This window comes from Telmatherina bonti (genome assembly GCF_933228915.1).
Source record: "Telmatherina bonti genome assembly, chromosome: 3".
Lineage (NCBI taxonomy): Eukaryota > Metazoa > Chordata > Actinopteri > Atheriniformes > Telmatherinidae > Telmatherina > Telmatherina bonti.
The window spans coordinates 19,302,303-19,317,322 of NC_136621.1; the positions used below are offsets into that span (position 1 = coordinate 19,302,303).

General features: G+C 39.2%; 2 protein-coding genes across 2 annotated transcripts in view; both read left to right on the forward strand.

Moving 5' to 3' along the window:
- Window positions 1-5,775: 5,775 nt before the first annotated feature.
- On the forward strand, window positions 5,776-10,813 carry dusp5 (dual specificity phosphatase 5). Its single transcript, XM_079264831.1, has 4 exons — window positions 5,776-6,208; window positions 7,060-7,199; window positions 7,811-8,030; window positions 10,088-10,813. The coding sequence occupies exons 1-4, from the start codon at window positions 5,845-5,847 to the stop codon at window positions 10,492-10,494; spliced, it is 1,131 nt and encodes a 376-aa protein (XP_079120957.1). The 5' UTR covers window positions 5,776-5,844; the 3' UTR covers window positions 10,495-10,813.
- Window positions 10,814-12,060: 1,247 nt separating this feature from the next.
- The window catches only part of smc3 (structural maintenance of chromosomes 3), a 32,484-nt gene continuing 29,524 nt past the window's right edge, over window positions 12,061-15,020 (forward strand). Inside the window, exons 1-8 of the mRNA XM_079264394.1 lie at window positions 12,061-12,204; window positions 12,779-12,854; window positions 12,960-12,998; window positions 13,095-13,162; window positions 13,389-13,460; window positions 14,418-14,497; window positions 14,595-14,673; window positions 14,894-15,011. Of these exons, the coding sequence (XP_079120520.1) occupies window positions 12,190-12,204; window positions 12,779-12,854; window positions 12,960-12,998; window positions 13,095-13,162; window positions 13,389-13,460; window positions 14,418-14,497; window positions 14,595-14,673; window positions 14,894-15,011 (547 nt within the window). The 5' untranslated portion in view covers window positions 12,061-12,189. The remainder of the gene's footprint in view (window positions 12,205-12,778; window positions 12,855-12,959; window positions 12,999-13,094; window positions 13,163-13,388; window positions 13,461-14,417; window positions 14,498-14,594; window positions 14,674-14,893; window positions 15,012-15,020) is intronic.

Here is a 15,020-nt window from a genome sequence, read left to right on the forward strand (position 1 = left end):
AGTACTTCATTTTTGGTGCTAATGGACAGACAGCTCATCACAGGCCAGAATAAGGAATAACAACATAATTGTTTGATGAGAAATTATCGTTTCATCTTGTGTTCCTGTTAATATTTAATCTTTTTTTCCTAGAAATAAGCATCTCATCTACGTGCAGTAGAGCAGAGATTAGGAACAAAGAGTTCAGTGCAGCAATAGCCTGGATTTTTCTAGAACTCTGCCCATTCAGCAGCATCCAGAGAGGACTGTGTAAGTGTAAATGTAAAGCAGGAGAGGTGAATGTTGTCTGCTTTCCCTAATTATCAACTGTCATGGTAACTTCCACAGATCTGAGCGTGTGCTATTTTAAGACATCTGATTAATTGTAGGTCCTAATAAAAGTGAAAGAAACTTCTCCTCGGTAATCAGGTCACGGTGTGATTCATAGCAGAAGTACAATCCAGAATGTTTTTCTGCTTCACTTGGTGTTACGAAATCCAGTTAACCAGAAACTCCCCCTGTTTTTTTTGCAATATCTGGATACAAAATAACAACGTGGGTGAAAAACAGAACAAAGTGAAAGAAACCACACTCAATTCCCAGAGTTCCCACATCTCATCAGCCATGAACACCACAAACAAAATGTGTCTCTGACAGAGACTTCAACTATTTCAGTTTAAGAGAAGTTTCACACAGGCACGAGTTTCATTTTGCACAAGCAAAAGAGGGGGTGAATTAAGTTTCTGCCTAAACTGGCTCCACATCTCTCACTCTCAGCTCCTTATATTGCCCAAGAGTTTGGCTAGGCTCTTCAGTTATGACATGACAGTGAGCAGCCGTGGGGGGGGGGGGGGGGGGGGGGGGGGGGGGTTGGGGCGGGGGGTGACAGTGAGTCAAGCCTTGCATCTGTGTGTTCACTGTGTGTCATATGGGCCATCATATCATGACTTGAACAAAGGAATGCCAAACATTCCTGATCCATTATGGATTTGGCAGCCATGGGTTTCCTGGATATGATTTGACTTGATTGTGTGGTTACTCACAACGCTGAAGTTGTATTGTTGATGACATGAATTATTATCTACACAACCGATAACAAGTGACAACATGCCATCAGCAATCCCTGACATCCTTACTGAGAAATTCATCATCCTCCTTGTTTCCTTACTGGTCCCTCTTATGTTCTGTCTGTCAGTTAACATTCATGTCATTTTGTCTGTTTTTTTATTACATGATATATATATATATATATATATATATATATATATATATATATATATATATATATATATGTCACATGACACACACACAAACACACACACACATATATATATATATATATATATATATATATATATATATATATATATATATATATATATGTATATAGATAGATAGATAGATAGATAGATAGATAGATAGATAGATAGATAGATATGTGTGCGTGTGTGTGTGTGTGTGTGTGTGTGTGTGTGTGTGTATGTGTGTGTGTGTACAAAACTATGTTTATTTTCTCATTTGAATTTGTTTCATTTGAATTTTAAATGTGGCCCAACGCCAGAATTACAGCTTCAGTTTGACATAAGTCACACAGATGCTGTAATTCTTGTCATATGGTCTCCATGAGCTGATGGAAAAATCTAAAAGATAAATAAGCCAAATGGTCATTTATCACACAGGACCATGATTAAAATAAAAAAATAATATAAAGAGATGGTGACCTCATAAAAGGCAGATTGAAAGGCAAATTTGTAATCCTGCTCAGACCATTTAAGTGCATGTAAACTTTAAAAAGGACACGAGTTTCATGTGGTTCATTCCTGTGTTCTGATTTCCTACAAATATGCCCCAAAGTTCAGATATCTCAGTGTTTCTCCGCAGCATCATCATCTAATTTATTACTTAATTGTGATGATTTTCTCTTCAATTCTTTTGAAGTATTTATTAGTCTTGCATTCTCTTATTGTTGTTGTGTTACAGAAGCACCACAAGCTGTTATTTATAGTTTTGGAGCAAATTAGCATTGAATCGTTTTGATGCCTTAGTGAAATTCCAACCTGCTGTGCTCAGCGGTCAGCTGAGGCGGAGTGAGTAATGTTGGCCTTAGTGGGAAACAGCATCATGATCTGGAGCCTCTGTCCGCAAACCAGGAAACACCTGGAGAGCTGCGAGAGGAGGAAGGCTGAGCTGACTGTCTTATCCTGGCTAAGGCCACCATTGTGTAGGAGTTCTTTTTATAAATCACGTGGACAAAAGGGGGCATTCTCAACAGGAAGTGAACTGATGAAGTTATATGCCAGCCGTTGTTGTCAGGTGAAACAACACAAAAACCCACTCTGACTAGATGTATGTTAAGAAGCATAAAGCAGGAACTGATTCTTTTGAAACGCTTGCTTTGAGTCTTTATTTAATAGCAAAACTGCAGCGAAGCAGTGAGACAGGAGATGGGAAAAACAACTTGTTTTCATTCAGTAGACTGATGTTTGATGGAAGCGCAGAGATTTGCTGAACATGTGGATGTCCAAAGCAAAAACTAAACTGACATTCAAGAAAGTGCTGAGCACCAGATTCCTCGTGTCTAAAACGCATCTTATGTTCTTGTGTATGAGCTGTACTTTCACCAATGATACATGTACATGTCATGGGATCGATATTAAAGAAAAAGCTGCAAAAAAATAGCTAAAAATCTCTGTAAAGATTTATTACAGCAAAGTACAATATTGCATCCATCTTAAGTTGTCAGTGATGAAAGCCGTGTATTTCAACTTTGACCAGTTGCCCTTTCGACCCAGTGACATCACGTCTTATATCACTCTTAAGTACTGCGTCAGAGACAGTCACAGTGGAGTCCAGTGCTGTGAGCTGGGCTGCAGGGTGAATGCATTAGCTGGCCTACAGAACAACTGATACACTGAAGCAGCACTGTTGGAGTGAGACAACACGTAGCGGTTCAGACCATTCATGTGTAAGGGAGGGAGGAGGGGAAAGAGAGCAGAAGAGCTGCAAAGACACAGAATGAAAAGAAACATGGGTCTGATGAGGGGAAGAGTGAATGACCAGTGCGTTTAACACACACTTTGCTTTTCTGCCTCACTTGGTGTCCACTGTGGTTATTTACAGGTGACAACAACAAACCTGTTAATGAAAAGAGAGCTCGGAAACGGATGGTGGGCCTCTCTGCTCATCAGTGATGTCACAAGCCCAGATTAGACCCAACCATATGGCACACTGCCTGCTGTTGCCTCTAATCCTCTGCAGACATCCAGACATATCACCACCTATCTATCTATCTACCTATCTATCTACCGTCTGGTCAGAATTGATATTTTGTGACTGACTGCTGCTTTCTGAGTTCCGTGTGTGTGTGAGTGTGTGCGTGTTTTGATCCTGTAATTATTCATGTGCATTCATGCAGCAGACACAACATGATGTAACACCTATTTGTTGACTGCATTCACCCAATGAGAATTTCAATGGGCTCTTTCTTGCAGTGTGTAGGTGGTTGAATATAAAATAGGATACAGGTAACATTTAGATCGTTTTATAGATTTCTTAAAACGCATTCAGTTTTGTTTTCTCCCCAGTCTGACCAAATAAGGTGGATTCTCATCTGTACATCTGGAGGAAAAATTCTTTCCTCCAAGTATAACATGCCGATTGTATGTCAGGTTTGATTGCAGGTCATGTGAGCACGGGCAGTGTGACGTTTAAACCTATTAATTCATTTGGGAGGATTAAGATTAGATGCTGAGGGATGTCAGGTTGGTTCTCTGTGCTATACATGGGACTGAGCGGAAGTTAAGAGGTTGCTTTTGTCAGCGACTTCATCTGATCTCTTCCTGAACCATCCCACTGCACTGACTACTACATGGAGGATTATTCATAAGCTCTTGACACAAAAATCTGCTTTGAGGATTCAGAATACAATAAGAGTAATAGTCAGTGGTATTTTTATAATATTAGATCATTCCCATTTGCTCGCTCTGTGAACATTGTTACCTGTGAGCCTTGCAGTGTTTAATTTATTATGTATGTAAGTTTAATCTTTGGTTCTTGTGTTTTTTTTTGTGTTCTACATTTTATATTCATTCCATAAAGACACATTAAAGACGGTTATTCTACTAAGGGGGCGTTGCTGAAGGTTTTTCTGCGATCAAATAGAACCACCTTGATTCAATCATTTCAAATATGTGCTTGAACTACTTTGTCATTTCCCTTAAATGACAGCTGAATACCACTTCCTCCTAGTAAGTAGTTTCACTAGTTTTCAACAATCTTCTGAATATCAAAGTGCAATCCTTCTCTTCTCTCTTTCTTTTTTTAAGTTCCATCAAATTTCATGGAAAATGTGTGGTCAGGTTTGGATTTTCACCATAATGCCTGTTCATTACTGTATTTATGTAAATTATGTAAAGTAACTTTAGGGGAAAAAGAGTAAAAAATTTTCTTTGACAGTTAATATCTTTTTTAACTCTAATTAGCACTATTCAGCTTACAGTCAGGTGTTTATTAGGCATGTAAGCCTGCAGGTGTCATGACATCAGTTTCTAATACAAATAAATACTTTTCTTCCTCTAAAGTTAAAAAGGAATTAAAGCATGAGATTTTTTTTAATTGAATTTATAAATAGGTTCCTATATTTGTCCCAGTGTTAAAGCATTAATAGCTTTGTATGCTTAGATTTCATGTTCAACACATCAGTATTATTTCTTATCGTATTTTTAAACCCTTTACTGAATTTTCAATAACTTAATTGTCATTATTTCTCTTTTTTTTCTTTGTCTATAAGGACATCCATTTTTTTTTTTTCTTTTTTACATTTCCTGTTCCAATGTGAACTACGCAAGATAAAAATTATGAATTTCTTTGGTCAAGATGTCCTATATTTATTTCACCAGTCCAGCTATAAGTCAACATTGCTGCTTCATCAGTTCGTTCACATATTTCCACAAACATCTTAAAAAACACAGTGTAAGGCATTGAATCATTCTTTTTAGGGTGTGATCTAAGTTTCATAAAAACACATCTCCATACTGACTCTGGGTGCATATGAAATTAGTCTATGAAAATAATTAAACAAATCTTTCAGGATGGATTGAGACGTCATTGCACATGATAATAATCACCTTATTTCTGTCAGCATTTGGACATCTCCCAGGCATTTAAACAGGCTTATTACACTGCAGCACCATCGTAGTTACAGTCCTTCTGTAGACAAACTGTGGCCTTCTCTCGATGCTAAAAGCATTTCAAATTTATCCACAATATATGGGTCCTCTAGATCATCCTTGTTATAAATATCCCCATTTTCCACATCATGGGTGTGCGAGCTGATATCACCACAAACCACAAAGCGATGACTCTCCCACCCTACCTCACTAACGACGTGCATTAAATCATCCCATACAGCCTGCAGGTGAGTAATGATGCATGCCTCCTTCAAACCCATTTGTTTTGGTCAAATTCACACCATTGTCTGAATCCTTCCAATGACTACTTCATCCATTTAGAAACTCTGCTACTGTACGCTGCGGATGATCAATAAACATGAAATAGAAAAGCTGTCAGCAGAGGGATAGGCTGTGAGTAATGGCTGAAACACACCGCAGTAGTAGGGTTTCTTATTTACCGGGGCCGCAGGCGGAGTCAGAGTCACAGACGTGGGCGGGTTTTTCCTGCCAACACGCGTCACCGGTGTCCATATATGGTTCGCGACGTCACGCTCATTCACATAAAACTGATCGGCCGGAATCCCCTTGGAGGAAATGTAGGCACAGACGCGCACGGGGCTCTTCGTTCGCCCGCATTCAGGAATAATCCAGTTTTCACTCCGAAGGCAATAATAACCACCTCTAAACGTCAGCCATGAAAGTCTCCAGCATTGACTGCCGGCGTCTGAAGAAAATCATCAGGAAGGAGTGCGGGAGCTGCCTTATTGTGGATTGCCGACCTTATTTCTCCTTCACGAACTCTAATATCAAAGGCTCTGTCAATGTTAATCTCAACTCTGTGGTGGTCCGGAGATCTCGGGGAGGGCCGGTGCCTCTGCAGTTTGTCATTCCGGATGAGAGAGCCCTGTTTCGCCTCCGGGAGGGAAGCATATCGGCCATCGTAGCGCTGGATGACCGGACGTCCCACTGGCAAAAACTGAAAAAGGACAGTGTAGCACAAATAGTAATAAACACGCTCTCACATCTGGCGAGTGGGGCAAACATCTGTTTCCTGAAAGGTGAGAGTTTAGGAAAATTATGCTTTTTTTTTAGCAGAGAAATGGAAAAAGTTTAACATGATCTGTTTGGTTTGGAATAGAGTCTCTTTATTGTCCTGCTTTAATTCATTAATATTTACAGAGGTAACTTTGTGATCGTTCATCTATTTCGGCAAACGTTTCTTTCCTTTTTCTATGATATAAAAATAGATTTCATAATTTAAAAAAAAAAAAAAAAAAAAACTTTAATGGGAAGTTATTATCCTACATGTCAAGACCTTATTGCAATCTTTTTTTCTTTTTTCCAATGGGGGATCAGTACTTAAATGTTATTCTTTTATATAGTCTTAAATCGCGTTTTCCTTATTATCCTGTTGGGAGCACCCTGCTTTTTTTTTTTTTTTTTTTTTTTTTTTTTGCTCGTGCTTATGACAGACATAACTATCCTGCGTGCGTCAGTGGAGCGGATGAGTCAGTGAAAGAGAAACGCGGAGAAATCGGTGCTACAGCGAGCCTTTCTTGGAGACATGAAATCTGAAGACAATTCAAACCCCGTCTTTTGGCCCTGAAGTTCCTTTGGGGTCATTACGATGTGTTAAAGCGTGTCTGTCACGTCTCCGTCCTCAGGATGTCGTCCTAAAAGGATTACCGGCCCTTCAGAGAGCCCTCCTGTAATTAATTACGCGTCTATAATCAGGTTATAAAGACTCTAATCCGCGGCGCTAAGACTGTTTCATAAACTATTTCATTTCACAAGAAATTGTGAAATGAGTTGTGTTAGTCCGTAGATGGTGTTTTTCTAAGCTCTTTTCTTAAAGTGTGTATTCATGGTTCTCTCCTCCTCCTCCCCCCTTCCCTCTCTGCTCTCTCAGGAGGATACGAGAACTTCCACTCTCAATACCCTGAACTTTGCACTGAGGTGAAAACCATTGACCAGAGCGGAACTGAAACCGAGAAAAGAGTCAACAGTCACAGCGAGAAGCTCTCTCACCACAAACCAGATTACGATCAGGTACGGAAACACCCTGAAAGAAACACCTAATTCCACCCCTATCTCTCCCACGCATGCCACAGAAACTGCCAGGTGTTTATTTTTATTCTCCATCAGAGACGTTTATATTTGGCATCAAAGCATTTTGTCAATATAAATATGATATTCTGTGACATTCTCCGCTCCCCAGTCCTGTTTTATATTTGGCACAAAGAGAGAAGCAGCCACTCAGTGATGCCCAGCTGATGGGGAGAAAAACAAAACAACAAAAAACACTTTCATCTCTGACCTTTCTTCTGTTTTGTCCACTGGAAAAGAAAAAGAAACACACAGGCAGTGTGATATGAAAGATTTGTAACATAGGCTACTGTGCATTTATACATCTAATGGCTTAGCTGAAAGAGGAGCATCTCTCCTCCATCTTCTTGAGCATTTAGTCTGCAAATGAACATAATGTTCCACTGGCAGGTGTTCTGATATTGTGGCTTAGATAATGGGAGCATTTTCTCAGGGTTGGGTGGGTAAAAGCAAATCCATGAAGGTTGGCAGCCATTGTGTTGTGTCTTGTCAGAGGGTTGCGTTTTAGCCCTTCCACATTTGGCTCACATCTGTTTTCTGTCTCCTCTCTGCAGGGTAAACCTGTTGAGATCCTGCCTTTCCTCTACCTCGGCAGTGCCTACCACGCCTCTAGACAAGACTATCTCAGCGACCTTCACATTTCAGCCTTGCTCAACGTGTCACGCCGGGACCTGCAGCCCACCAAGGGCCACTATGACTACAAGTGGATCCCAGTGGAGGACAGCCACATGGCCGACATCAGTTCTCACTTCCAGGAGGCCATAGAGTTTATAGGTGAGTTTCAGGAAATGTTCACACAAACTAAATCTTGCCTAAAATGGGTTTTTTTTAATTAAAGGAAGTAGCTGATTTACAAACATTAATACTCAGAATAGTTGATTATTTCCACTTGAAGCATGGGAGATCTTTCTTGGAAGAACAAGTATATTAGCTCTTGTGTGTTAATAATACCACATTACCCAACTTGTAAAAATACCTAAGCTGAGTTAGAATAACCCCAACAACTATATTTGAAAAGCGTCTTCAACTGAGGCCCTTTTTTTTTGCTGCTTGTCACTTGCTGCCATTCACAAATAGAAAGCAGGGCTATTAGAAACCCTGCTATAATCAGTTTAACTTGATCGCCAGACTTCAATCCTCCACCATCACATCCAGCCAGTCTTCTGTCACTCAGGATTTGTTCACTTCCCTTATTCTCTTCCTTCCACCCCCTCCTCCCTCCCGTCCTCTGTCTTAACTTGCAAAAGACGCTTCTGTGCCGTCATCACCTCTCAGGCAAAATCACACTCTGCCGGGTGCGGTCAGTCAGTGTGACAACTGGATGAGATGACTGTGTTTAGCAACGACCGGGTGGAGGAGACCGACGCAGTGTTTTTTTTGTTTTTTTTTAATGATAGCTGGGTGGAGCATGAATACTAGTTGACTCATGCAGAAGAAGAGGGCATGTTTGCTTGTCTTCAGGAGGTGGGAATCACTGATGGACCTGAGGCCAGCAGTGGAAAAAAGGCAGTGTGTGTGGGGGGGGAAAGGGAAGAGGTGGTGAATAACAGCAGCAGCAGCATGGATAAATACAAAGTGCTGATGGATATTTATAGCCAGGCATAACCAAGGACAAAGCTCACCCACAAGCAGCTTGGCTGACCTGTATTGGGTGGCAGCTATTGTTGGTATTGTGTATTGTTTGGAGGCACAGGCTCTGCGTAAGCTTGGCTATTACATAAGCCAACAGATTTAGCCTACATTCAGAGAAGGCCTCCGAAATTCATCGGCCACACCAAGTGATCAGACACGCTGTGCGTGCAAGTAATCGCTGCAGTCGGTCTTAAGTTAAAATCAATCAGGAAATCTGGACTGTGACTGAGTGGCTGATGTAAAGCCTGGGGAAGAGATAAAACACGTTATTGACATCCTGGATGAAAACAGACGCTGAGGCGGTGTCTCATGTCACCTTCAGCCAAAGGATGGTGATTAAAACACCCACAGCTGGACTCCCTCTGTCACATATCCTCCTCTTTAGGAAGTTCATGATTCATTCATGAACTTTATCAAAGATCAGAGCTGTCAGAAATCAGTCATTCCCCTGCAGTGGCTCTCAGTAGCAGACAGAAGTGGCCCTTTATGTTTCTGCCAAGCTGAAGGAGTTGTGTAGGTGTCTAATGGCTACTGGCTAGCCTGTTTTAGATGAGACTAAAACACAAGGCAGACAGAAAAGGAGACACGGAGGTGGTTACAGGAACAGTGAAATCGGAAACGTATAGAAAAAAACATTAAGACATATTAGTGAAAGTATATTTGTATTATTTTATATAATACAAATATATCAAATATAAAGTATTCTATATTAAAGCTTACCGATAAGCATAGGCACAAGGCAAGCAGCAGCTTTAAGTAAGAACACACACACACACACACACACGTCTGGGCCACAGTGAATGCAGCAGCAGCACCCCCACAGCAATGCAGGGAGAAAAAAAAAGAAATAAAATCATGAGCAGCTGCGCTCTGTGACTAACACAACCTAACAAAATGACTGAAACTGGTTTGAATTTCTGTGCCCTACTTTTTCCATGATGTCATGTTGCAATTACTGTGTTAAGTGTTCTGATTAGTGAACAGAAAGAGGCATTTATGACATATTAATAACCTATTGTTCTAAACTCTGTGCTGATCTGACATGATGTTAAATTTAGGGAGATGAATTAAACCCTGACACACTTTTGTCAACTTGTTATGTTTTAATTGCACTATGGAGAATACTTTTGCTGATTATTAAAAAAAAAAACAAAAAAACAGATTATTAACCCATATTTGACCCTTTTTTCTCAATGCAGATTATGTGAAGCAATCTGGAGGGAAGGTCCTGGTACACTGCGAAGCAGGCATCTCGCGTTCACCTACCATCTGCATGGCTTACATCATGAGGACCCAGCAGCTGCGGCTGGATGAAGCCTTCGACATCATTAAGCAGCGGCGGGGAGTCGTCTCACCAAACTTCAGTTTTATGGGCCAGCTGCTGCAGTTTGAGTCAGAAGTCTTATCAAACGCTCCGACTCTTGCTGTCACGCCTGAACCAGCTACTCCCTGTGTCCCAGAGTCGGCCTCCTTCTTTGCCAATGACTTCACCGCCACCTTTAACACCAAAAACTTTGAGCCATCCATGTTCACCCTCCCTACCTCTTGCCTGCAGTCCCCAGTCCACCACCAGTTCAAACTGAGCCCAATAACTGCACTGCCTTAAAATGAACTGTGACTGCTTGTAGTCTTACTTGAATATATAAAAAAATCGATGCTCTCTGCGTGCCTGGTGTTGAAACCAGCAGAGCAGGAAGATTGGCGATCAGCACCAGAAGCAATCAAGAATCAAGATAATAGTTTTCACTTTACAGGACTTCGGGTCTATTAAATCAGCAGAAAGTGATGCTGTTTTCCTGTCTTCTGTACTGCAGAGATGAAAAAACACAGTGATGAACTGCAATATACATGCCTTAGGTTGATATTGTGATTTATTTGCCTATTCACAAGTACAGTAAGGCATTTTAGACTAATTTATTTGAAGATGATGGTGTTTTTTTCAGAAATGTGGATATGAATATGTGTTTAATAAATGTTTTCACCACATGAAATGGCTGTTGTCTTTGCATTTTGTATGGCTGTGACTTTCATGTAACTTGATTAAGATCATTTCTTAAAAAGTATTTTTCTTGGAATATGTTACAGACAGAGACTAGAACTACAGAAAAAGCAACAGTGACACCTATGGTGACTCTTGATCTTTATAAGCAGGTTAAGAAACAGAAGTCACACTCCACACACTCAGTTTTTGGCAATTATTTTGCCTAATCTGTTGAATATATGAAGTTTTTTTTTCAACCAGAGCAGCAAGATTAGGGAAAACAATCTACACATAAATATGTTAAGGTAAAATGATGGATAGACAGAAAAACAAAGCTGTCTCACTGCTTTGTCAAAGGAAAACAACAGACTGTTGTATGAAATGACAATGGATGCTGGAAAATAAACATCTTGAAATAAATAAAACAACCGATCTGAACATATAAACAAGAATAAAAGAAGAAATATGACAAAACATTTAAAAATGAACACAAAAACACACTGAATAATTATAAACATTAAATCTGTTTACTGATGTATTTAATCATATATCTCTCTTGCCTCACTGTAATAAGAGAACATACAATAAAAATTATTCTAACATTTTATAAATGTATCTGTTAGATGCATCCACCTGCCTTTATTGAAGTGTGGGTAAATGCAATTTTTAAACAAAAACAAACTCTTTTTCATATTATTTCATGCATACCTCTCTGTCTTGCAATGACTTCACACTGAACAGTTTTTATTTCTTTATTTGAACTCTGATCCTAAGATTTTTCTCTTCATTATTATTATTATTATTATTATTATTATTATTATTATTATTATTATTATTATTATTATTATTATTATTATTTCAATGATAAACTAATACTCTGGTGATTGAGAGCTACCTGAACTGACTGAACTGTCTTTGGCGCCCAGACGCAAGAAAACAGAATGTACCAATTACACGAGTAAGTTAGTAAAAAATGTATCAGGTATGAAAAATGTGCATACCAATTAACACATTACGGTTTGGAAATGCGTCTCATACTAAAATATAAATAGTTTAATTGTTTATCATTGTTAAATTAAACATAAATGAAGAAAGACTTTTGCTAGAACCCCGAATTCGTATGATGGTATGATCCATTCTATCCCGCCCCCGCCGCCATTTTCCATGTTATTCTCTTTTAGCACACAGAGATCCATTAATTTTGAATGCAACTATATTTTCATTAAGTGCGTATTTCTGAATCCCGGCTTCTCCAGTTTACTGTAGGAGGGGGGTTTGTATCTCCAAGTTGTGACAAGGAGAAGCCCTGCTTAGACAGACATGTACATCAAACAGGTAAGCTAACGTCTCCACTTGTAGATGTTGCCGACTATCATTGGCCTAAAACAGTCCCCACATTAGCTTTAAGGTAACCACTGAATGACGGGCGCATGTATCTCCAGACTTTACGTGTATTATAGTGGTTAATGAGTTTAAAAGCATAGAAAGTTATCTTAAAAGTGCACATATCATGCAGCTAATTTGCTAATGTTAGGTAGCGCTGCCTGACTGGGCTGCACTGCACATCCCTCCCTCAGGAAGCTAAGCTAACGCTAGTAAGCTCTCTTGCCATCGATAATTACCCTTCTGTGAGCTAGTGTTATGCCATACTACATTGCACAGAAAGGATTTTTAGCTAGTTATTTATTTTTTGGTTATTGTGACTGTTAAACAGAATATTTTTTTTTTATCAGACTGGTAAAAGTCCTGAATGAAAACCACCGCTAGCCAAGGCCCTGTCCTGCCAATGACAGGATCCTCAGGCCATGTTCAGTTTTATGTCTTCATTCAAGAAGCCTAGAACACTTTACTACATTTCTTCATATAAATACAGACTGCACATCACTGTAGCATCTGTGTTTGTGTACAGGTCATTATTCAGGGATTCCGAAGTTACAGGGATCAAACTGTTGTTGACCCTTTCAGTCCCAAGCATAATGTCATCGGTGAGTACAGGCATATATGGTTTTGTGTTGTCCTGGCGCTTTTTCAAAATGATTACCTTTGCTGAGTAATGTCATACCAAATGCGTTATCATCTCTTTTTTTCAGTGGGGAGAAATGGGTCAGGAAAGAGTAACTTTTTCTATGGTATATGAACCTAATTTTACTTATCCACATTTTAGTAACACATTTATTACTCTTTGTCGTCATCTAAGTGTGTTTCTCTCTTTGTTGTTAATGTAGCCATCCAGTTTGTCCTCAGTGATGAGTTCAGTCACCTGCGACCTGAACAGCGTCTGGCTCTTCTCCATGTAAGCTCTGGCAAATATCCGACACTTTACAGATGCCTGCTCATTTTTCTTATTTTCTCACACATATTATCTGACACAGTGCTGGAGTACTAAGATTCAGGAATATCTGTTAAAAATATTAAGCTACTGGGGGTAAAAATAAACATTTTAATGTGCAACTCTGTTTATTATTGTTAGATAAATTTTTTAATCTTGTTTGAAATGATTTTTCTTTTCTTTCCCGTAGGAAGGAACAGGTCCACGTGTCATTTCAGCATTTGTTGAAATTATATTTGACAACTCTGACAATCGATTGCCGGTAAGAATTATTAGCATTTGATATTTGCCCTATTTTTTTAATTTGGGCCTGTCCCAGTCTCCCAGATATCTTTTTTTCAGGTCTTTAAATATACATTGGCTATAATAATTTAAGGGAGTTCTCAACCACTGTCCTTGTTAATGCTTGTTGTTTGTAATTAATTAGTATAAACATTGATGCATAATGAATACTTTATGATTACCATATCTCGAGACAGGAGGTAGAGTTTAGAATTTGCGTAAAATAGATTGCATGTGAGAGAAGGAGACTATAATTGTGTGTGTATTTTAGAAATTGTTGGATTATAGGTGTGTGAAGACTTGTGATTTTGATATGCCAAAACTGTTTTTGTTATGTAAAGCACCCATTACTGATTTTTGTATGGAATGTACTTCATAAATAAAATTTGATTACAGTTATATGTAAGTATGTAGCAAAAACAAAAATAGTTTTGATTACTGATTTAGATCTTGATCACCATGTTTATGGTCATCTTTGAGTCATATGGGCCAGCCGTATCAATCATTCATACAGTTTATTCTTTAAGATAGTGGGAAAAAACACACACATACACACACAAAAAAAGAAACACAACACAAACTACTTTTAAACAAATGACGCCCTCGTTTCTGGGCATATGTCATTATTAGGTAATCAGATAGATTCTTGGTGCACTTGATGCTTGTCTAACAGGGGCATTGGCACATTTGTTTACAGTTTTCATCTAATAAAACTGAATGAAAAGTATAACTGTACTACACTGCTTTTAGGACTCACAGTGTTTACTATGTTGATGATGATAACTGGATGTTTAAAGCATTGTGGGAATTTAAAGTTTGTTTTTGAGTGTGTTTGACACTGTTATCCGTTAAGTAATAATGTGGGACAAACAACCACTAGAGCTGTTATGTGCTTTTCTCAACTTGACCAGTGACAGTTTTGTTTGTCCCTCTCCAGATTGACAAAGAGGAAGTCTCCCTTCGTCGCGTTATTGGTGCGAAGAAGGACCAGTACTTCTTAGACAAGAAGATGGTGACGTAAGTTAAGCTGTGCTCTGACTTGTCTATGTCCCTGTAATAGCAGAGTGCCACAACTTGGTGATTTCATGTATTGTATGTGTTGTTCTACTTGCAGCAAGAATGACGTCATGAACCTTCTGGAGAGTGCTGGCTTCTCTCGCAGTAACCCCTACTACATTGTCAAGCAAGGAAAGGTGAGAAAGGATCTGGTGCTAAGTTCTCATTTGTTAATAAAGCAGTGCAGAGTCAAAGAGTGTTGATGACATGGCTTGTCATGTTACAATAACAACATACAGTAGCAGCGGCATGCTAATTGGTGTTAAGTTAGTAAAAGCTTGTCATTTTTTTGCAGGGATGTTTAAGCCACAAACCATAGGAAAGCCATCCTTTACATTATTTTAATATTTCATGCAGATTAATCAAATGGCCACAGCTCCTGACTCCCAGCGTCTGAAGCTTCTGCGTGAGGTAGCAGGAACACGTGTGTACGACGAGCGAAAGGAGGAGAGTATTTCTCTCATGAAAGAGACAGGTAAAAACT

Coding starts and splice junctions, on each gene's coding strand:
- dusp5 (XM_079264831.1), top strand. CDS start 5,845: ATGAAAGTCTCCAGCATTGACTGCCGGCGTCTGAAGAAAATCATCAGG. Junction 6,209..7,059: donor AAACATCTGTTTCCTGAAAG/GTGAGAGTTTAG, acceptor CTGCTCTCTCAG/GAGGATACGAGAACTTCCAC. Junction 8,031..10,087: donor GGAGGCCATAGAGTTTATAG/GTGAGTTTCAGG, acceptor TTCTCAATGCAG/ATTATGTGAAGCAATCTGGA.